Source organism: Lycium ferocissimum, chromosome 3 (genome assembly GCF_029784015.1).
Source record: "Lycium ferocissimum isolate CSIRO_LF1 chromosome 3, AGI_CSIRO_Lferr_CH_V1, whole genome shotgun sequence".
NCBI lineage: Eukaryota > Viridiplantae > Streptophyta > Magnoliopsida > Solanales > Solanaceae > Lycium > Lycium ferocissimum.
The window spans coordinates 1,341,256-1,365,168 of record NC_081344.1 but is presented as its reverse complement, the minus strand read 5'-3'; the positions used below and the strand labels follow the sequence as shown (position 1 = coordinate 1,365,168).

Here is a 23,913-nt window from a genome sequence, read left to right as displayed (position 1 = left end):
TTTTCAATAAGAATCATCTGATTCTTCTATTCATTTAAATAAAAAAATTTGGTTGAATTTTAATACATATTTTGATCAGATTTTCGTCGGTGGACAAAAAGTGCTTGGCAAATACGAAGTGAGGACTTGAATGAAATATAGTCCTTTTCTCATTGGTCATTAATTCTTCAATTATAAAGGTGCTTATTCAATGACTTCTTTTTTGAACATTAGGGCAAAAATATATAGAAAATAATTCGGTGTAAAATGAAAAATGATATCTCTGAAGTCCCAAGTGCTTTCTTTTTTAAGTCTTGGAGACTACTACTAAACACAATAGATGTGGGCAATTTCAATCTTTTTGCGCCTCCATTATATTGATGTGCGGTGTGCCTCATAAAGAATTAAATCCATTAAGTTCTAATAGTGCGCATATTGTTATTTGATTATATAAATCTTTAAAATTCTATGCAAGCTAATACGGACTCTCTTAAAAGAAAAAAAAAAATCTACAATCATACTTTTTATTTTGTCTTCAAGAATAAAATAATAAAACTGTTTACTAGTACTGTTTTTTCTTCTCAGACCTGTATATCTCAAAAGAGCAAAAGTTAACAATACCCATCTTTAGTAGATTGCTTGCTAATGGTAAATACTTAATTACCCACACTGGGTATTTAGATTAAAATATATAATATATTATAGTTAAGTGATTTAATGAGGTAAAAATACATGTTTATTAACTATAGTCTATAGAAATGCTAGAACTTTATACAATCACATGTCATGCATCAAAGGCTTAGTGTAGTGCGCGTAAATTTTTACCCTTATATTGCTCGTCTTACTAAACTTTTCCTTTTTTTTTTTTTTTCTTCTTTTGCATATTTCGAAATGCTTCAAATCATTTGTTCAAGTTAAGCTCAATAAGTTACTAACATATACAAAAACGTGCTTAATATAGAATTTTTTTTTCACAAAATATATGCACAAGCTCTATGGTCCTGGTTATTTTGAACAAAGATCAATTAATACCAAATATTTTTAAAATCCTTTAGATATAAATCAAACAGTGGTATTCAGAAAACAAAAAATAAAGAGAGAAATTTTTTTCCTACTTCCGTGAATCATATGACCTCCAAAAAAAAAAAAAAAACTATGATATATCATTTTAGTAACAGAAATAAGCCAATAACATAGAGTAGTACTAATTGATTCTTCCTAGCCTGTTGAAAAATAAAAAAAAATCTTCCTAGCCCACTGATATATTTAGGTACTAAATAAGCTAAGATGTGATTACATATGTTCTCCAACAGGTTTTCTTGGGTCATTGACAGTTATGCCCCTATTTTGTGCTAGTCTTTCATTTTTGCCCATGAAAAATAATTTTTTTGCCTGATATAAATTTATACTTTTATATCAGGATATCTCACAAGTTATTCCTTCATGACTTTTGATCTTTAGAAATTTATGCATCATTAGGCATAAATTTGATTAGGTCGGCTACTAGTACATTGTGATAAGAGTGCCATATAAATTAAAAGATTCGACCAACACATTTGAAATACGTTTCGTGCGAAAAATTTAAGATTCCATTTGAAGGACAAAACGTGCTAAATCTTCTTGCTTTTTCTTTTACCTAAGCGTACTGACAAATCTTGCAAAAAATTATGTAATGATAAATATTGTAAATACTTTTTATTCAACGAACTCCGTTTTATTTAGGCTAGTATCATTCTTAAATTGAACGATTTATATAATAACTTTATCAGGAATAAAATATTATATATTAATTAAATATTTTTTTATTAATATAATAAAGCTTTTTTAAGTCTTGGAGACCCTACTACCAAACACAATAGATGTTAGATACACTCCATTATATTGAGGATGTCAACCACACGATTAGCAACATATGTTATTAATCTTTAACATCATCAAAGATTAAAATTAAAAAAATGTACAATCATACTTTTATTTTGTCTTCAAGAATAAAAATAATAAAACCTATACAACTGTTTCTTCTTGGTCATTTTTAAATAGCAAAAAAAAAAGCTTATCTAAAGCACTTATGGTTGAAACTTAAGCCAAAAAAATAAAGTCGAACTTATTTTTTTCTTAAATTAGAACAAAAATTTCTTTAAAAAGCCACTAAGGAAAAACTGCTTTTTTAGTTAACAATACCACATCTTGATTCTTCTTAAGCCATAATTTAGATTAAAATATATAATATATTATAATTAAGTGATTTAATAAGGTAAAAATATGTTAATTAACTATAGTCTATAGAAATGCTAGAACTTTATACAATCACAGTCGCGTAAATTTTTTCCCTTATATTGCTCGTCTTACTAAACTTTTCCTTCTTTTTTTTTTTTTTTTTCTTCTTTTGCATATTTCGAAATGCTTCAAATCATTTGTTCAAGTTAAGCTCAATAAGTTACTAACATATACAAAAACGTCCTTAATATTTTTTTTTTTTTTTTTACAAAATATATGCACAAGCTATATGGTCCTGGTTATTTTGAACAAAAGATCAATTAATACCAAATATTTTTAAAATCCTTTAGATATAAATCAAACAGTGGTATTCGAAAACAAAAAATAAAGAGAGAGATTTTTTTCCTACTTCCGTGAATCATATGACCTCCAAAAAAAAAAAAAAAAAAAAAAAAAAACTATGATATATAATTTTAGTAACAGAAATAAGCCAATAACATAGAGTAGTACATTTGATTATTTTCTGTTGAAAAATAAAAATAAAAATCTTCCTAGCCCACTTGATATTTGGGTAAAATAAGCTAAGATGATTACATATGTTCTCCAACAGGTTCTGGAGGACATTGACAGTGTACTACGTGCTAGTCTTTCATTTTTAATCAAATAATTTTTTTTGATTTGATAAATTTAGATTATCAACCTATCTTGTATTTACTTTTGATCTTTTTTAATTAGCAAAAAAAAAAAAAAACAAAAAAAAAATTTAAAATTTGAAGGACAAAACGTGCAATTTCTTCCTTTCTTTTACCGACAAATCATGCAAAAATTATTGATAGCACAACCTTTTATTCAACGAACTCCGTTTTATTTAAGTATCTTAAATTGATCGATTTATTGGGAACAAATTATTGCTATATTAATTAAATATTTTATTAACTATAATAAAGCAGTGGAGAGAGAGACATGGGAGGATGTCAACCACACGAGTAGCAACTATGCATTGATCAACATCATCAAAGATTAATTAATTTTATGTAGATTATCAACCTATCACAATTCTGCTTGGTATTTTTAAAAGCAAAAAAAAAAAGAAGGTAACTTGAAGTCGAAAGGGAAAAAGTAAAGCACATTCTTCTTGAAGCCATAATCCATCAAAATATTAAAATGTATCCCACATATATGAATTTACTCCTTCCTGTCTTTAACCGCTTGTTCTTTAGTTTAAAAGATTGGTAAAAAATAAGTTAACTGTAAACTTCCATTATGGTTGACAATTATTTTTTATGTATATATATTAGACGTTGTAATCATTTTTAATAATACTTAACTCTCAAAAGTATCTAATTAATAGAGATAACTTAATCATCTTGTATTAGTTATTTTTTTAATGAATATGAAAAAAGTTAAAATAACAATTAAAATGAAAAGGACGGATGGAGGAGTACAAAAATTAGAATCATTGGAGGGCAAATTTTCTACAGCAGACTTACAGGATGCGTCAACTTCTTCTTTTTCTTCTTTGCAAACCACAAACCCCTAACTCATGTTGACATCTTTCATTTTTGAAAATTTCTTATATGTTTTGTTTAAATTATTTTTATGTATATATATTGACGTTGAGCTCCCATTCTATCACGTAGCGTTTCTTTATATTTTAACCCCCTTAATAAAAATTGTCATTTTATATTTTTGATAATAGTCTCCATGGACAATTAACAGACATTTTTTGAAACATTTCTTAAGTATATAATTTAATATGAGGCCTAATACATATACAACCCCTTTAATTTGTCCAAATTTTTTATTTAAACACGAATTTACTTTATTTTTTATTCAACATTTGAAACGCCCAAATTGTGTTTGTAGACATATTTTGCAAGCAAACTGAAGTGAGTGTATATCACTCCCTGCCAACGTGACAAGTAAAACCAATAAGAAAAAGACACATCACCAAAAAAGAAAAAATCAAAATCGGAAGACCCAGTCTTCTCTCTTAAATCTAGTCTTATTAAAATTAAATATAAAAGTGGTACTCCCTCCGGAACAAAAAGAAACCAAGCATTTACACATCCCTTCAAGAAAATACTTAACACAGGACAAAAATAGGTAATTTGACTAAACTATCCCTAATTAAATAGGCATTGAGATTTGATCATATAACACTTAATAGGGACAAATATAAAAAAATAAAGTTAATTCTTTCTTGATTTGCTAACTGAATTCTTTTTTTTTATCCAATAAGAAAAGGCTAAGTGGACTTTTTTATGTCCGGAGGGAATATGTCATTTCGCTTTAAACCGGAAAAAGAAGATAAAATGAATGAAGTACAAGTTATGCTTATTTATTTATTTATTTATTTATTTTAAATAAAGGTGCAGCAAAGAAGCTGGTGACAACATGTACTTATTAAATGTACGGACTCAAATGTGTATATTAGCATTAGATTGGATCTTAAGGAGTCAATACTACGGTCTATGGGTACGCGGAGTTCAGCTTATTAAAATATGAATTTTTCTGGAAACATAATTTCCTTAACACCTTCGTTTAAAAAATAAAAAAATAAATTTAGGCGGAAGGAAAAGGAAATAAGAAAGGGATTACAAGACTTAGACAGAGGATCAAATTCTTACCGACAAGGTAAAAATTTAAGTAGCTAATTAACTAGATTATTAAGATTTTCTAATATCTTTATCTTAAGATGTTAATAGTACTATTGTTTTTTCGAGAAACAACTGTTCATTGTCTTAAATGAATTTTTGGTATTTTACAATTTTTTTTTATGACTTTTTTACAAGAGATCTTCATTTTTTACTCATAAGAGATCTGAAAAATCTTCTATTCAAATTGTAAGAGGTCAAGAGATCTTATTTCCTCCATCGATTGAGTATGGAGTTTACAAAAGAAAAAAAGGTCCATAATACTTACGTTAAAACCATATCATTAATATTTGCATAACTATAAATCATCTCATTAGGGTAAACACAAAATTTAAAATTTAAAAGTACTATTTCTTCGTAGTCATATTTTTCGTTCAAGTTTCTCTAAAAGAGATGTCATTTTTCTATATTTAGAAATAATATAATTTTATTTTTTTTATCTTTAATGAGAGGATTTATAAGAATTAAAAATTCTATATTTTCCTTACATTTACATAAATTAAAACATAAAAAATATCATTAGAACAAATTAAAAAGAAAAAACTACATCACTTGAATTCGGACAGATCACCTATTCACCTTCACCGACATGATATATGTAGTCAAACAAGTTTATAAGGTATACACTTTTTAACTTTGTACCAGTGAAAAAACAAGTGTACCAAAAAACTAGTTAAAAAAACAAACATTCTAATTAATGTACTCCATGTTAACGCTACACATGGCCAGACAAAGAGGTACGTGAATCCGTGTACACGTGGCTATCTCCTATATTCTCTCTGGCAATACCAAGGCAGTGGCATTCTTGCTAATAAACTCAAAAACAAGTGTCATTTTTACACCCAAAAGTGTCAACATAACATTGACAAAGTTCAAAAAGGTGAATGAAAACTTTAAAACTTTTTTGAGTCCACTATGACAATGTACCACTTGAAATCTCTGCTTCTTTAAAACTTTCTTAAGAAAGAATTAACTAATGAGTATGCTATTTGAAGCAGCTTCTTTACTTTAATTAAAGCAACTTATTTACTTTAATACATACTTAGAGTAATTACCTCTTTTGATTTAAAATAATTGGTTCATTGTTAATAAGTAATCATTGGTGGAAACTTGGTTGATGCTGAAGCTAAAAGAGTGTGTTGGGAGCTGATTAAGCTATACTAGAACATGCATTTTATTTGGAAAAAAAGTTTCTGAAAACTTATTATATGTGAGTGAACATGATTATTTCGTCAATATTTTACTTGGTTGTCGAATCTATATTTGTAAGTAAGTTTTAAGTTAAATACCTTAATAGTGTAATCTTTTATTATTAATATATTTTTTATTAAGTTACTTGTCTTATTTTTAAGTTAAGTTATTATTGAGTTCCCCCATTGAACTCTTTAGGGATGATATTGCATGTTTATATAATTTTGATTTTTGAACGATCCTTATTCATGAACTAACTTTTGAGGTGATTGAATTAATCTCAAAGTCCATTTCATTATATATATTATCTAGCATAATCAGATTCGTTTTAATTTATTCATTTACATGATATGTTGAGCCTCCACATTATATTATCCACTCAATCTACAGGATTTCATATTGTCTACGATTCTATTCATATGCATCATGTCGATTTATTTGATGACGGACCTCCATATCATATTATCCAACGATCCAATTGGTAGACCTAAACATGTGATGGATGCTGAGTTTTGATTTTCTAGAGATGAGATGTTCTCCTTATATGTTTTTGACAACTCTCACATTGAGCTAGATTTTGGAGCTGAGTTGGGCCAAAACTCATCACCATGCAAATGGACTACGTAGTATAACTGCAGAAGTTGTATCAAGGAAATGCACTCTAAATTTGTCTGGATAAGTTAAATACACGCTATAACTAATCGAGCGACCTAAAATTTCTTCAAAGTGAATAGGTCGATATTAAACGGTCCGATTAGTTAGAGTGTGTATTCGATTTAGTATGCGTTTGGACATGCAATTTCATCTCATAATTTTGTGTGATGAGATAAAATCTCAAATCATCTAAAAATGCATAATTTGAAATTTCAAACTATAGTTTCAAATTATGTCCAAATGACACCTTTAGGGAAAACTTTAGGGTACATTTGATGTTTTTTTCCCTGAAGGCCTGAACTCACTCTCCCTCAGGGTACATTTGATGTTTTTTCCCTTGAACTAAATCTCTCTCTCTCTCTCTCCACACACTCTCTCTCACACATAAGCACGCATTAAAGAGTCCACACAACACGCTTATAGCCACATACATCGAACTTTCCCTTTTCCTTCTCTTTCCATTGCGATTTGCTGTTTTTTTTTTTCCTTCTCACATATCAAGGCCTATCACTCTTCTCTCTTCTTGTTTTCCTCAGCTGAACTTTTGTCTATTAAGTTGTGTTTCTCCCCAGAAACTTCTTAAAAAAAAAAAAAAAAACACTCACTAGGCAAAATGGCTGATGCAGCAAAATATACACCCATTAATGGGGGAAAAACACTCATTACTGACCTGAAAACACACTTCTCTTTTTTGAAAACCAAAAGAACTGTCACTTGTGCATATGGTTTTATGTTTGTTTTCATTCTTGTTACCTTTTTCTTAGCTTTTAGTCCTTCCTCTAACTCTTCCTCTCCTTGGTTCACAAATATTTTCTCCTTAAGCAGCAGTAGTACTAGTAGTAATACTGTAACTTATTCTGATGAATCTTATAGATCTCATTTTTCTTCAATGTACTCGTATTTTTTCCCTAATTCATCACAGCCAGTTCAAAATTTTACTAACCCCACATCCCAAAATTCCACTTTTGAGCCTCCCAATTTGGAAAAAAAAGATTTGGGTATTGGTAAAAATGAGACTTTGAAGAATGATTCACATGATAAAGTTGAAATCTTGAAAAACCCCACAGTAGTAGCACCAATATCTTCATCTGGTTTGAATCAAGAATCATCAAATGTGAAAAATCAGACCCAAAGTAAAGATTTTGATGATAAAAATGGAGTCTTGAAAAACCCCTTGAAGCCTAATGTGAATGTGACAACACCAATATCTTCATCTGAGTTGAATCAAGAATCATCAAGTGTAAAAAATCAGCCAAAAAGTAAAGATTTTGATGATAAAGTTGGCGTCTTTAAGGCAAATCAAAGCAAAAATCCATCAGAAACTGTTAATGAGACAGTAAATACAGCACCAAAATCTTCATCTGGGGTTAATCAAGAATCATCAAGTGTGAAACATCAGCCCCAAAGTAAAGATTTTGATGATAAAGTTGGAAACTTGAAGGCAAATCAGAGCAAAAATACATCAGAAAAGTCACCTGCAAGTGAGAATCATAGCACAAATTCAGCAACAAAGTCTGCTAGTGGCAGTAAAGAGAAAGAAATTGAAGATAAGGGCGTGAAGAGTAATTTCACTTCTTCATTTGTGAAAAATTTAGATGTGTCGGCAAAGAAGAAAGATGAAGATTTGGTTAAGTCTTTGTTGAGTTGTGATTTCTTTGATGGGAATTGGGTGAAAGATGAGTCTTATCCTTTGTATAAACCTGGTTCTTGTTCTCTGATTGATGAACAATTTAACTGTTTTCTCAATGGTAGACCTGATAATAATCACATGAAGATGAAATGGAAGCCAAATGCTTGCACTCTTCCAAGGTAATCTTTTTGCTAGTTTTGCTGAAACATCTAATATAAACAATTTTATCTGATCTATGAGCTTAGATGAATAACTGAGGATTCATATAGCCAACTTCGACTTGTTTGGGACTGAGACACAGTAGTTGTTATTGTTGTTGTTTGAACTCCAAATTCATATGAGTTGAGCTTAACTGAAGCAGTGAGGAATCATATAGCCGACCCTAACTTGTTTATGATCTCCAAATTAGGCCGAGTTCAACTTGTTTGGGACTGAAGCGATGTTGTTGTTGTTATCAGCTCCAAATTAGAGGCTTCAAGGATCCTATGCTTCCTCAATTTTCAATCACTCAAAAAGTTCCAACTTTGTTCATTATCTGTCAGATTTGATCTAGTTAACTGATTAAACCATGATTCCTTTATATTAAAGTTTATATGTTTCATCAATTACATTTCAAACAGATCTTATAACAGGCTATTTGTTCTTGTTTTGCTTCTTTGGGATCAAATCAGAATCTTTATACTTCCATAGTATTTAAGTCTTCTAACAATTGATTTTTTTTTTTTTTGGAACTTGTTGCCAGATTGAATGGCACTCATATGCTTGAGTTATTGAGAGGAAAGCGATTAGTATTCGTCGGTGATTCTCTCAATAGGAATATGTGGGAATCACTTGTTTGCATTCTCAGAAACTCTGTGAAAGATAAGAAAAAAGTTTATGAAGAATCTGGGAGACACCATTTCAGATCAGAAGCTTCATATTCATTTCTATTTGAAGTAAGATATCTAATTTTTGCTGGACTAATAACTGAGTATTTTGTGTTGCTCGAACTCTCCAAAATGCTACCATACCTGTGTTGGATCGTTCAAAAATGCGGTCTTTTGGAGAATCCTACACGCACTCGATGACGTTTTTGAAGAGTTCGAGCAACATAGACACTATTAGACTTCATCATTATATGTTCATAATCTAATGACATTTTTATTTTCAGGAGTATAATAGCAGAGTGGAATTCTTTGTATCTCCATTCTTGGTTCAAGAATGGGAAGTTGCAGATAAAAAAGGAGCAAAGAAGGAAACTCTTCGACTTGATTTAATTGGACAGTCTGCTGATAAATATAAAAATGCAGATATCTTAGTCTTCAACACTGGCCACTGGTGGACTCACGAGAAAACTTCCTTAGGGTAAAACTTATTGTTTCTTTTTTACTTTCAATATGTATTATCTTATCCTATAGTTGTTTATGCTTAAAGATTTTTTTTTTGCATTATCCTGCATTTTACAGGAAGGACTATTATCAAGAAGGAAGTCATGTGTACAGTGAATTAGATGTTCTCGAGGCATTTCGAAAAGCTTTAACAACATGGGGAAGATGGGTTGATTCCCATGTAAATCCAAAGAAAACATTTGTTCTCTTCAGAGGTTATTCTGCATCTCATTTTAGGTAGTAGCTCGAGTTCTCTTCTCTGTAGTTGTATCGTTGTTCATCCGTTAGTTTCACGTATGATCGCTGAACTTTATCTACTATAACAGTAAAATCACAAAATAATCTTTTGTTGCATTAAAGTAACTGAACTACGTGTAAATTGTTCAAACAATGACCAGAAGGTCAGATAGCAAGCATCGGCTAATGTTTTTTCCTCCTTTTTGTTTCATTTCAATATATCTTTTTAACTGTGTTTTGCTTCATAAAATATATGTAGACGGAATTTTTACACGATGGATTCATTCTATTTTCTATCATACATACATTTTTTGTGCCGAAAACCTTCTGGTCATTTATAGTTTTTGAGCAATTCAGACATAGTTCAGTAAACTTTAATGTGACAAAAAAAGTTACGTATGTGACAAAAAAAGTTATGTAACATTACTGTTATAGCGGGCAAGTTCAATTACATTGATGTGATAAAAATAATTTTGTGATCCTACTATTATAGTGGATAAAGTTTAACGTGAATATGTGAAATTAACCGTTATTTATCCATAACCTATTTGTTCTCTAGCCTATTAATTATCATATCATGATTTTCATCATAATTTTTGCTTAAAATATCTTCATCTTCTTTTTTACAGTGGTGGACAATGGAATTCAGGTGGAGCATGTGACCATGAAACAGAGCCAATCAAGAACACTACATATCTTACTCCATATCCATCCAAGATGAATGTATTAGAAAGAGTCTTGAAAGGGATGAAAACTCAAGTCTCTTATCTCAATGTCACAAGAATGACAGATTTTAGAAAAGATGGGCACCCATCAATATATAGGAAACAACATTTCACCAATGAGGAAAAGAAAACACCATTGTTGTTCCAAGATTGTAGTCATTGGTGCCTCCCTGGTGTACCTGATGCTTGGAATGAGTTGCTATATGCTAAAATTTTAGTAGATCAACACCAAAAACAACAAGAAGACAAAAAGTCATAGAGGGTCGAGCTCATTATCCACCTGTCTTGCTCGGACTCTTAAAAAATGTTGTCGTGAACGTGTTGGATTTTCCAAAAGTAGTGCATTTTTGGAAGATCTGACTCGGGTGCAACAACATTTTAGAGAGTTCAAGCGACATAGTTATCCACTGAGTTTCGAATTGTGCATCACGGATCCTCCAGAATTTCTCGATTATAGAAAAAAGGGGGATAAAAAGTATGTTTATAGTGTAAACTATATATGCGAGAATAGAGAAAGTTTCCTTGGGAGAGAGATTTATACTTGGTAGTAATGTTAAAGGGATTTTTATTTATAATTACGAACAGTTGTAAGTCCCTGTCATTGCTTCCAAATATTTTTCTGAGTCTTGAGAGACTCGACATTGTAAATGATATTCTTAATTATTTACATTATTTATTTTGAACTAGTTAATGAATCATATACTATATAGTTGTGTTTGTTGTATCAGGGTTTTGTGTACATCATTAGTCAAAGGTGTGGTTGAGCTTTTAAATTTTTATTACAAAATTATTGTTTGTGACATAGCGTTTTCTTAATTCTTGTGCGTAATTAGGGGATCTTTCTCCATGTTACACATGACATCTCTGCTTGATTATGAAATTTTGCTGTTTCATGCTTTTGATAAGAAGCTTGTCGTCTTGGACTATTTAGGGACAGTTTGGTTAAGTACTCCATTTAGTACTTTAATGTCTTATAAAGTCTTCTTAACATGGGTTGTTTTACTATGTTTTTTAAGTATTCTATTGAGTTTAAACTGTATGCATGCATTACCATCAATGCCAGATGTAGCTTATTATAAGCTACTGGCTTAATTGAATCCGGTATTTCTACACTTTATCTCTTAATTTCAAAATTAAAATGCTAGAATTTAAAGGTCAAATTCATCAAACTTAAATCTTAAATCTTAAACCCGCCTCTGTTAACGGTGTATACTGTATACAATATATATACAATCAGACCACTTATAAGATAATTACATGCAAATCTTTATGATAAGTGTTAATTTATAATTTGATATTCATATGTTTCAATGTGTCTTACTTTTATTTTTAATAAGTTCCAAAATGAATGTCACTCTCTATATTTAGTAATTTTTGAGCACAACATCCCACATGTAGATAAGATTCAAAAGTCTCCCTTCTCTTCTTAAACTCAGTGTTTAATTAACATGCTATTGCAGATTAGATTATACTAATAGTGTAAATTTATTTTCATTATTATGGTATATAACTTACATTATTCGTTCCATGTGAATTGTACAATGTCGGCATGTATGACAATTGTGTTTTGTCAAGGGTATATGTACAATGATGGACTTGAAATAATTAAGATGGGAACATGATTTTGACATGTGATTGTGGCTTAACCTCCTGAATATTTCTAGTTAATTTTATGTTTTTGGGTTCTTGGATCTGAAGCAATCACTTTAGGTCAAGTTCTATCTTCTTAAAGTTGCATTTACATGTGGAAACTTTTCTTAAGATTTTCTATTAACTATTTTGAAAACCATTTTTTCTCTCTAAATTTTTTCAAAACGTTTTAGTAATTCTTTAATGAAGGAAGGTAGAAGAAACATGTTTACTCATAAAACACCCAAAAAATCTTCAAAAAGACCGCTACTATTCTAACACCATTTTATATATTTGTAAAAAAGGTTGTCCAAACGGCTCAAAGCACAACAATATGTCAATTGTTCTAATGAAAAATATATGAATGTAATTTGCCATGTGAGGAGTAGATGTAAGTCGATATTTAAATGAGTTTTAAGTATATCCCCCAGAAAGATAGAAAATTGATAAAAGAGGGTGATTAGTACTCTATTTTTTAGTAGAGTTCAAGTCTTGTACATTGACAGTGTATAGATTTTTCACACTATAAAATTAAGTTGACATATTATAACAGGTAACTCGTTATATCAAGTTTGATACGTCAACTTGAAAATTGAGTTGTAACATGTTATAAAACATTCAATTATACGGATCGTGTAAACTTTATACTATCAATGCATATATATTTAAATCCTTTCTAACTATTATGGATCAAGACCTTTGTTCAAAATGTGATAAATTTCTGGCAGGTTGGTACTTACTGAAAGGGTTATAATATGATGACTTTATTTTCCATATTTGAATTCTGGGGACATTTTATGGATATACACTCCTTTACTTTTCAGTGCTAGGTGTTTTGGACCAAATGGGTGGTAGTAGGGAGTTGAGAGAATGACCCTTTCAATTATTATTGAGCCATTTATGGGCTGTCTTCAATAATTTTAGAAAGAGTGGTCCAATTGTTCAATTTCAATTGATTAGTTCACAGGGGACCATACAATTTAATGCGGTTAATTGGTCATAAATCTTGCTTAGATAACGTATCTATCGACTATAAAACATCTCTTTTCTGTTTTGTTTGTTTGTTTGTTTTTGGATTCAAATTGTCATGATCCAAGCCTCTGTTACTTAAATGTTCGGTTTCAGCCCAAATAACTCATATTTGTCGTTTAGGCTATGCTATCTTCGAGTCGAAAAGCGTACAATGTGAACTTGTATTATGCATTATAAAACTCTCCACTTTTTAGCTCATTCCGTGAAAGGATTTGCCAGCCTAGAGGTATGTTAGTTCTTCTCTTCAACTTGCCTCCCGTCATCAGGCGTCATGTGTACTTGAGTCGGGACTCAATATCCCCCACTGAGGTTTGCCTCACTTTCGTGCTGAGGGAGGGTCAGACTCTGATGCCATATTTATCACGACCCAAGCTCGTGGCACAGATTGTCTGCTTTAGCTCAACATACTTAACAAATTTGTTCCTTGGGCTATGTCATCATCGAGCACAAAAATGTACGTAAACTTATATTATGCCTTATAAAGCTTTTCATTCTTCTGTTCATTACAATATGGGATTCGACTAAGAAGTAACATTTACCACTTTTTCAGAAGTTCAGATTGCCAACCCTTCTCTTCGAATTGCCCTCATCGATCAACACTTCATAATGGGCGTCACATTTATATGGGAGAAAAGGAGAGATAGAATTCCTTATAGAAGTAGTTATATTGAACAATTAGTCATCCGTTCAAGGCTAATCTACTCTTTGAATCTTATCTTAAGGTGGATTAGCACAAGCATGATTTGCCAATAAAAAAAGAAGAAGAAAGACATCACATGCCTATTCAAAAGGGGTGATAGAGTAGTCAAAGAAGCCGAGCAACAATTTTGAAAATAAAGACGACACAAGATGAATTCTTCTCATCTACTTTGATTCCACGGGTAAAATTACTCTAATTACAACTTTTTTTCAAAAGGAAGTACATATTTGATGGGAAAATTATCCAAAGGTTGCAAATGGTCAATCAGAAGAAATTGCAGGACCTCCCATCAAATGAGTTGGTCTTTAATTTTTGTCCTTCAAATGGGTTGGTCTTTAATTTTGCCCTTTAACAGTCGAATTATGCCTTGCTGCATAAGTTCAACGGTCGGGGCATAACTTGTTGATATTATGATGTGAAAATATAAACTTATGCCCCACGAAAAAATGTATTTGTTATGAGGAGCAAAAATTAAAGACCAGCACAAAATAGGACATAAGTGCCAATGACCCGGTCAATAACTGTAATGGAGGAAACCTCCTAAAACGCCTTTCAAACTGCAAAGCCTCATAAAGGAGGTTCTTTCAAGCCCATCCTAACTTAAAAAGATGAGGATATTTGAAGAACGTCCAGAACTTACCCCTATCTTTGTAGGATAGGGAAGTTGTTTTCGATAGACTCTCAGCTCAAATATCTTATGCAAACATCTAGAATGAAAGAACCAGTTATATTGGAAGATCTCATCAAATTCACAAGCTAATAAGTACCATTTAGTACAAGACTTCAGAAAAGGATCTTCTTTGGTAAATGAACAAAAGGTTGGGGCAAGGTCTGCGCACACACTACTCTCCCAGACCCCACTGGTTGGATTACACTTGGTATGTTGTTGAACAAGAACCACAGAAAGTGAGAGAAACATCAAGAATAATCTTATTAGTATTCACAAATCAAATGTCTAGAAATGCACCTTCTTACTCACATGAATTGAAGCTTCTAAAATGCTTTTCCCAATTCAAACAAGAATAAGAAAGAAACTAGGAACAGCTTCGTGTAAGCATTTGAGATCTAACAAAAGAGCATGAAACAAACAAAGATTTAAGGCATAGAACATGGTAGGTACTCTGCAATTAACTTAGTACTCCCTCCGTCCCAATTTATGTGGCACCATTTGACTTGACTAGGAGTTTTAAAAAAGAAAGGAAGACTTTTGAAATTTGTGGTCCAAACCAAGCCTTAAATATTTGTGTGGTTGTAAATCATCACATAAAGTTAAATTGTTTTTAAATATAGAAAGGTGACATTCTTTTTGGGACAAACTAAAAAGGAAGGTGTGTCACATAAATTGGGACAGAAGGAGTATTCAATAATGCAAGATAACAGAGAGGTTCTGAAACAGAGAAGCAAATGAATGCTGTTCAAGTCTTAGATTAAATTTATCTGGTCAAAGTCCAAAAGCCTGACATGAGTTGAGCTTAAATGAAGTAGTCAAGATTATATAGCCAAACCCAACTTGTTTGGTACTGAGGCATAGTTGTTGTTGTAAAGTCCAAATGCTCTTAAGCTCTATATTGTGGGCAATGTTACTCGGACTCTCCAAAACTACTGTAGTACCTATGTCGGATCCTCCAAAACTGCACTACTTTTGAAGGATCTAACACACATCTGACGGCTTTTTTGAAGAGTCCAAGCAACATAGACTATTAGATGCAGAGCAACATAGAAGACTTCTTCAATTATTGAAGAATATAAAGAGTTTCTGTACTTATGAAAGGAGGTTAACTTCAAAACACACTGATGATTTATCCTTAAGCTAGTGACATCCAAAGACATTATCAATACCAATAACCAGAGAATTTGAATGGCAATTAGTAACATTTCAATGCTCACAGAAATACCAAACCAAGTAAGCCACTGGAAAGAATCATATGGAACAAAATTCAATTTATTGAGGACATCAAAAGCTGGTATACCAATAGAACTACCACTTGCATGGTTATTTACAGAGGTAAAGACAAATAAGCGCGATTATTTAAACAAGTTTTTTTATATGACTTGCAACTTGAAAGCTTGGACCAGCCGGATAAGGGAACTAATGGTAGAAGACTAACCAGCAAACTGGAGAAGGTATTTTGAAACTCAAGGAAGAGTACACTTCCTACCGAATATGCCTAACGAAAAAGCTCAGGAATATCAATGCCATACAGGGGACGGGGGGCATAAGAAGAACACTAATCAATTTAGCCGCCTCCTCCTAGGTGCACGTGAATCTCCACTATCCACATCTGAAATTCTGGAAGCATCATTTCTTCTTCTGGAAGATGATGTAGAAAGGGAAACCCTAGAATCTATTTCAGCAGCAGTATCCACTGTTTGACTCTCTGAGTGTATAACAGCAGCAATACTCGAAACTGAATCTCTATCATCAACTGGTAAAGGCTGCTGCTCCTGATTCCTCTCCACAGTATTACCACGGAAGTATGGTTCAACCAGCCTACCACCAGAACCAAAAGCAGAAGCAATATTGGCATAATTAGCAGCTCGATGTGAATTCGATCTACGGAGTAATAAAGAGGAAAGACGACGACTTTCCCACACGTCCGAGTTGGTCGGACTCGTCTGTGTCAAGTCAACCACGTCATCAGAAGGAATCACGGGATTCTGTTCTCTGCGAAGTCCCCTGGAAGTAAGAATACGGTTGAGCAGTGAGCTGCTTCGCTCGGGTAATTCATGAGAACCTTCCGGATTATTCTGCTGCAGCTGAGACAAATCAAATCTGTTTCCAAGACGGCGAATCATTTCTTCCATAGGAATGGTAAATGCTGTCCTTTGAATAGTTTGCCTCCAGCTCTCGACACGCCTTGCTTGAGGCCTATGAGGGATTTTCAGATTCGAATCCTCTTCAGGTGGGTCGCGTACACCAGTTCCCCGGCCATAAATTGGGATAACATTCTTCATAGTCACTTCCCCTTTACAAACAGGGCATTCCTTCGCATCCGAATGGAGATGTAGCCAACGATAAAGACACGGCCAACAAAACAAGTGACCACAACAAGTAACAACAGGTTCTTTAGACAAGTCCAAGCATATATTGCAATCAAAAAAGCTTCCCCCTTCCTCACTATTACCTTTTTCATTGTCTTCTTTTTTCCCCAGAATCTCATCATTCAAATACCCGTTATTGTTATCGCATGTATTTTCCACCTCAGTTGGTCTCTCCTCGGGAACAACATCAACATCACTTGTTTGCGGTTCACTCCTACCGATGAATTCCATCGCGATATTTCTCGCTTCTGCAGGGACGGGTATGTTCCTCAAGGCTGAACGCCATCTACTCCTCCTTTGCCTAACAACTTCCCTAAACCGATAACCATCTAACAAATCCTCTAAATTCATATCATCAATGGGAAATGAAGCAGGAACAGGCTCAGAATCATCAGTAGGACTTTCAACAGGTCCCAAATTCAGATCAAGATTCATCGTATTCGGTATACTATCCCCCATATCAATTCCACTAATACAAAATAAAATACAAGAACCTCCAAAGACTCAAGCTTTCCCACTATACCAAATGAAAATCAAGATTCCCTTTTATTAAAAACCTTCAATCTTCACATTCATCCAATAACTTCTACTACTTACCAACTCAAGAAAAATCAAACCCAAGTTCAATCAGCTAAATTTGAGCAGAAACCCTAATTTTTCTCAGGTCAGACAACAATAAAAATTGAAAAAAAAAACCAAATAATTTATAAATCAAAACCAACACCAAGTAGACCAACAATTCTAATAAAGTTACAATCTTTTTTAGGTAAATCAAATTAAGAACAAAAAACCACCAACTTATCACAAGAAAATGAAAAAAATCCAAAAGGGTCACCAAGATTATGAACCCAGATGAGAAATTCAACAATCAATTGAAAACCCACAATTTAGAACTCATTTTTCCAAAATTAAAATCAATTTAAATTTAGGGTTTTTTTGTTTAACAAAGTAAACAAGAATAAAGATAGAGAGAAAGAAAAGACCTTTGAGTTACCAAGATTGGATTTTGATGAAAGAAATCAGCATAATTTGGCTATAATTGCAATGAAATTAGAGCAATTTTTAGTGGAATTTTCATTTTTGAGTGAATTAGGGATCTGGTCCACTAGAAAGAGATTTTGTGTGTAGTAATAATAATAATAATAATAATAGGGGTTTAATTTTGACCCGAGAAAACAAGCTCAGATACAGAGAAAGCGGGAACTATCTATATGCACACGTAAGCAATTTTTTGGTAATATTCTCACTTTCTCAAAGGGTTTGTGTGGGTCTGGATTCATGCCACGTCATCATCCAAGTAGGCCAGTGGGTCCAGTTGGACAAAAAAAAATTAGTATATGTAAAGCGTAGGTATACTTCAAATGGTGCGAGAACTTCTGAAAAATGGACTTTAAAATGTTTTAAAGTTGCGGCCTTTAATCATGATGGACATTACATGCACCATGTTAAGAGTATTTTTTGAGTTGTTTTAGTCAAACACCTGGTATAAGATTCAATGATTAGGCGAGATAAGTATGGAGACGACAGAGTGATGGCGTGAGACTCGATTTACTGTCATTGACTGTCTGTAGCCAGTTTATAACTATCTTTACTTGAGACACATACAAAAAAAAGTTTGTGGACTTTGATGGAGAGAAATACTCGGGATGAAGTGGGTGGTACACAGTGAATTTTCAGATCCATGAATTTAATGGGCACGTGGAAATTTTGAGTGAGAGATTATTGGGTGTGCAAATAAAATTTTTGTATTGATAGTTGAAAAGAAAAGATCTTCTAAAAAAATCATGTGAACTTGATAGAAAGCCAATGATATCACATTATGTTACATAAGCCATTTTAGACCGATATAAAAAAAATCTTTTATTGACTCGAGCATTGTTTTATCGAAAATTCTTCAAAGTGTAAATAATATCAAAAGAAGAATGTGACATGTATCAAGCTCAGTGATAGTGTAGACTATCGATGAATGGCAAGATTAGGGTTCAGATTTCTAATTCTCAATTTGAAAAGTAAAGTTATTGCTAGAACTAAAACGGGATTAAGAAAAGGTTATGGTAAGAACTGAATCTAGTGAGTCAAATTTAAACTAAAGAAAATAAGTTATAATCAAAACATCACATTTCCTTGTATCCATCCTCTTTTATAAGTCAGCAAGAGAGATAATGATTTACAATGCTAAAGTCTTTGACATATGGTTTTGTACAGACGTTGACGCACAATAACTTGGAAAATTGTAAGATGCATGAAGCTGCTAAGCCCCCAATTATTGGGCTTCACATCAGTTGTACATAGTCCAGTTGAGAAATTTAGTGGGTTCAGCTAAGTAACATTTTCGAAGCGACGTCCGGATATATATGTATGAAAAAATAACTAAAAGATTAGTCAAGTGTAATAAATTCAGCGGTATATATTCTAGTTGAGAAAATTATAATTGACCGTAATCTAGAAATACGAATTTTTAGCTATATTTTACCTTTTAATTACGACGCTTTAATCTTATTTGAGCTATAATATTAGTATTTTATACTTATTACGTGTGTTTTCTTGTGTAGGACTCAAGTTTTGATCACATGAATAATACTGAGCAAGATTTTGTTTTAGTAATTGTTTGTACAAATCCTTGCGGAGTCGATCTTAAACTATATTATTTTTGATTAGCGAAGCGCTTAAGGAAATTATACTGTGTTTTGCGCTCATCAATAATCACAGAGAAAAAACAATTTGACTCATCAAATAGTGGCGGACGGAGAGAGTAATTACTGTAGGATTTGATCGAACCCGATATCTTCGATACGACATCCTATTTTGACTATATAATTCTAAACGTGTAATAGTTCAGTGATACATAATATAGTTGAGGAGATTATTGTCAAAGAATAAAATGTTTGACTCCTCAAATAGTGGCGATGGAGAGCGTAGTTATTGGGTTCAACCAAACCCAACATTTTTGACGCAACGTCTGGATAAGTCAAAAATCACTAAAATTTCAATGTATATGAAATTGTTAATACATAATTTCAAAAGTGTAAAAATTCAGTGATCATAATTCATATGAGCATAGAGGCCAAACCAATCAAATTAAAAGCCCAATCCTCAAATAGTTATTAATAATTATGTTACAATAAGATGAAATAATGGAATGCACTAATAATTAATCTAAACAAATAAAACTTCCTTCAATTGACTCTCTTACAGTCTGATCTAATTTCTCCATTAGTCCCTGTTAATGGACTAATATTCCCCATATTAATCATTGACTCCACAAAGCTCTGAAAAAAGGCATTTTTGTTAGTGCTAAATGTGTTAACAATATTGGAAACTGCTGATGCACCATTTGCTGAAAATAACTCTTGATCTGACTGCAAAAGACCTTTGTTATTCTGCAAATTTGCAAAATAATTGTTGTCGAATTTATTTGGAGTTGTAAGATCAAGATTTGCCAAAGCAGTTGGACTTCCATTTTGTGGACATATTTTCAATAATTTGGCTAAGTAAGCTTTGTTTAATGTGGGATCAGGATTTCCAGTGCCACTGAAATTGTAAAGCCGCACACTGAATACACGACATTCTGCACGTCCAAATGTGTGAGCACCTAATGCAGGGAAAAACATAATGTCAACAAAATTGTATATTAATATATACAAATTTTATCGCTGAATAGCAAAAGTTCGTAGTTAATCCAGGGGCAGATTAACGAAAATTATTAGCTATGGACTATTTAACGACAAATTAATGACTAATATTATCATTAATACTTTTTTTCTTGTAGTTATACAGTTGATGATTCATATAGTCAACCTATATTGCTAATGACTGAAATATAGCTCGTTGATATTCTGAGAATGTGTCGAAAGTTATTTTCACGTCAAATGTTTTCCATAAAAAGTATTTTCCAGTGTTTGGTTAGTGATCAGAAAAATATTTATTTATGAAACATACAGGAAAGATTGATAAGAATATGAACAAATCAAAGAGTGTTTTGATAGAAAATGTTGTGATAATTGAATACCAAAAAGTTATTTCCTAACAGAGAACATTTTCCTGAAAAGATAACTTTCATCACACCGAACACCCCCTTATACATTGATTTAATTTATCAGTATCAATAATATTATAATTTGTTGTACCTGGTAAGCTGCTTGATGCTATAATCTCATTCTTTATGTACATTTATTTTAATTATTTTTTGGATAACTTGATATTATAAAACCGTAATACCTGATAAAGCGACTAAATCAGTAATATTAAGCCCAACGGCAGAAAACTTTGTAGTAATGTTGTTTATGTCTTCAAAAGGAGAAGGAATAGAAGTATTAGCTCCGGCTTGATTTGCAATTTTGCTATCTCTTCTTCCCACTAACACATTCCATGAAGGACCACCTGCCTGCACCCCATTAAAATAATGAGATTTAAAAAAAAAAAATTAACAAAAAGACTTTATAGCTCTTCCTAACATTTTAAAAGAAAAAGATGATACTCGTTTGTACAATATTTGGTCGTATATGGTTGAAAAAAAATTTGTTTCATTATTAGGTTGTAACTTTTATTTGGAAATAAAAGTTGAAGTTTTGCAAGTGAAATAACTATTCAACTTGAAATAAACTCCTTAACAGGGGTAGAACTATCTGTGTGTCTACCAATTTGACCAAATTTAGTAACTTTGGTTCAGATTTTGTATTTGTATTTAAAGAAATCATTTAATATGTATAAATTATTTATCTAGAATCCAGTAACTAGTAAGCTGCCTTTTTTTTAATTTCAAAATTTTAGCCCCTGTTTGGCCATAAAAATTATTCACTTTATTCCGATTTTTTTTTTCACTTTTTTCCGGAATCAGCGTTTGGCCATGAAAACTCAAAAAATTTGTTTTTTTCCAAAAAAAAATTCACTTTTTCACTTTTTTACAACTATATTTCACCAAAAACTACAATTTCAAAAACTATGGCCAAACACAACTCCAACTCCAAAATTCCGAAAAAAAGTGAATTTTTTTTGATATCTATGGACAAACGGGGCCTTAGTTTCATCTCCGTAGTCCTTAAGCAAGCAAGTTCTTTAATATTCCATTAATGTTTCAAATACATAGTAAAGTTTAGTATCTGCAAACGATGTTGCTCGGACTCTCCCGAAATATCGATGAAAGTGTATAGTAATCCTGCAAAAATAGTGTATTTTTTGAAAAATTCGTCACGAATACAACAACATTTTTGAAAAGTTCATATAACATAGTCCGCAAAGCACGCTGAACTTCAACTTGTAAATAATGATTTTTAGTATTTGCATGCTATGTCATGACAAAATTAAACATCCAAAATTATTACTAATAAGTGAATAATGTCACCTACCAGAGAAACTGAGGCTTCAGCAGCAAGTGCAAGAATGTCAGCACAAGAGACAACACCAGGGCAACAATTCTCAACTGCAGTCTTAATTTTGTCAACAACATTGAAACCTCTTAGGGAATTAGCATTTGGAGCTGCATCTTTCTCACTCACTATTTTGGCTGTTGCATTATTATCCAACAATATTGATGCATCACATCCCTGCTCGTTCACAAAAAAGGAGGACAAAAGAAGAAGATTAATCTCCTTAGAAACCAGCTCAAGTTTCAAGATCATATAAAAAGTTGTGGCGGATTCAGAATTCAAACATCGTACGGGTTTTGAGCACAAGGTGTTTAGAATTTTTAGTTTATGGGTTCTGGATCATAATTTTTTTTGCTTACTAACTTCCGGATAGAATATGAGTTAATGCATATAAATGAATTTTTAAACATAAATACAGAATTTGAGTCAAAACGACTGAGTTCTACTGAACTCGTAACTGCGTAACGATGGCTCATGCCCCAGGTTAGAGAATGAGTTCTAAAATGTGTATATATCTTACTTATCCGTCACTGCCAATAAGAAAGAATTAGAAAATTGACAAGAAAATATTGGCAACATTACATTAACAAAACAATCATGGAAATGAAGTCGAATGAGGCTAGCACCAATCCGTGCATCAGATTTCAAAGCTTGCTGAAGTACACTTCGGACAATGTTGGAAACATTTGGACATGTACATGAATAAAAATCAGAATTCAACTGAGCATTTGATTTGGAGAAAAAGCTGAAAACTACAAGCAAAGAGAATACTGCTGCTAAGAAATTAAAAGAAGAAGAAGAAGAAAACATTTTTGTTTGGTTTTCTTAAAGCTAGATAACTTTTTGCTTCGTTCGATAACTAGCTAGAGATCTAAGCACTCAATATATAGGGAAAGGATTAGCTTATGTATAATGCAAATGTGTAAATTTTTACAGTGTAAATGTAATTTTAACAAATAATTGTATTCCGTAGCAGAGTCAGAATTTTTATCGAGGGGAGTCAAAATGTAAAGAAATATATATACAAAGTGTCAGGAAGATTTCACATATAAGTATATAATACTGAAAAAATATTTTTGATCTATTTAATCAGTGTAATTTTCTGGGGAAGGGGTATCAATTGACTTTCCTTAGACAATTATTAGTGCGTTTTAACATGTAATACTCTATCTTACTTAGCGTATCACTAATTAAGTCCACTTATTAAATACGAACGAGTACCAATTATTTTATAGTATCAGTGCATAAATATTACACAACAACAACAACAACAACAACATACCCAGTTGGATCCCACAACGTAAATGCAGATAAGCATAAATATTACACTCTTTGAAAAAAAAGTGCATGCTTAATTTTTTTATGGACAATTTCAGACAGTGGGGAGCTAGCATATGACACCACTAGTTAACGTGAACTTAATAGCTTTTGTCGAGATCATGTATATGTGTCAAGAGATCTACCAAATATTATAATTATTATTATAT

At 32.0% G+C, this 23,913-nt stretch overlaps 3 protein-coding genes across 3 annotated transcripts; 1 reads left to right on the top strand and 2 right to left on the bottom strand.

The window, feature by feature from the left end:
- Positions 1-7,170: 7,170 nt before the first annotated feature.
- On the top strand, positions 7,171-11,343 carry LOC132049164 (protein trichome birefringence-like). The gene is made up of 5 exons (XM_059439861.1): positions 7,171-8,507; positions 9,071-9,263; positions 9,479-9,672; positions 9,774-9,932; positions 10,562-11,343. The coding sequence occupies exons 1-5, from the start codon at positions 7,312-7,314 to the stop codon at positions 10,914-10,916; spliced, it is 2,097 nt and encodes a 698-aa protein (XP_059295844.1). The 5' UTR covers positions 7,171-7,311; the 3' UTR covers positions 10,917-11,343.
- Positions 11,344-15,944: 4,601 nt separating this feature from the next.
- On the bottom strand, positions 15,945-18,186 carry LOC132049163 (uncharacterized). Its single transcript, XM_059439860.1, has one exon. It carries the CDS (start codon positions 17,517-17,519, stop codon positions 16,251-16,253), a length of 1,269 nt encoding a protein of 422 aa, XP_059295843.1. The 5' UTR covers positions 17,520-18,186; the 3' UTR covers positions 15,945-16,250.
- A 1,898-nt stretch (positions 18,187-20,084) lies between these two features.
- On the bottom strand, positions 20,085-23,303 carry LOC132050813 (peroxidase A2-like). Its single transcript, XM_059442168.1, has 4 exons — positions 23,009-23,303; positions 22,406-22,603; positions 21,279-21,444; positions 20,085-20,652 (listed from the first exon to the last, which is right to left on the bottom strand). Exons 1-4 carry the CDS (start codon positions 23,234-23,236, stop codon positions 20,237-20,239), a joined length of 1,008 nt encoding a protein of 335 aa, XP_059298151.1. The 5' UTR covers positions 23,237-23,303; the 3' UTR covers positions 20,085-20,236.
- Positions 23,304-23,913: the final 610 nt, after the last annotated feature.

What these genes read in the sequence shown, in the direction of transcription:
- LOC132049164 (XM_059439861.1), top strand. Translation starts at nt 7,312, where the DNA reads ATGGCTGATGCAGCAAAATATACACCCATTAATGGGGGAAAAACACTC. An exon ending in CATATTCATTTCTATTTGAA is followed by an intron (nt 9,264 to 9,478) that starts GTAAGATATCTA and finishes TTTTATTTTCAG; the next exon opens with GAGTATAATAGCAGAGTGGA. An exon ending in TATTCTGCATCTCATTTTAG is followed by an intron (nt 9,933 to 10,561) that starts GTAGTAGCTCGA and finishes TCTTTTTTACAG; the next exon opens with TGGTGGACAATGGAATTCAG.
- LOC132049163 (XM_059439860.1), bottom strand. Translation starts at nt 17,519, where the DNA reads ATGGGGGATAGTATACCGAATACGATGAATCTTGATCTGAATTTGGGA.
- LOC132050813 (XM_059442168.1), bottom strand. Translation starts at nt 23,236, where the DNA reads ATGTTTTCTTCTTCTTCTTCTTTTAATTTCTTAGCAGCAGTATTCTCT. An exon ending in CTGAAGCCTCAGTTTCTCTG is followed by an intron (nt 21,445 to 22,405) that starts GTAGGTGACATT and finishes AATGGGGTGCAG; the next exon opens with GCAGGTGGTCCTTCATGGAA. An exon ending in TGATTTAGTCGCTTTATCAG is followed by an intron (nt 20,653 to 21,278) that starts GTATTACGGTTT and finishes TCCCTGCATTAG; the next exon opens with GTGCTCACACATTTGGACGT.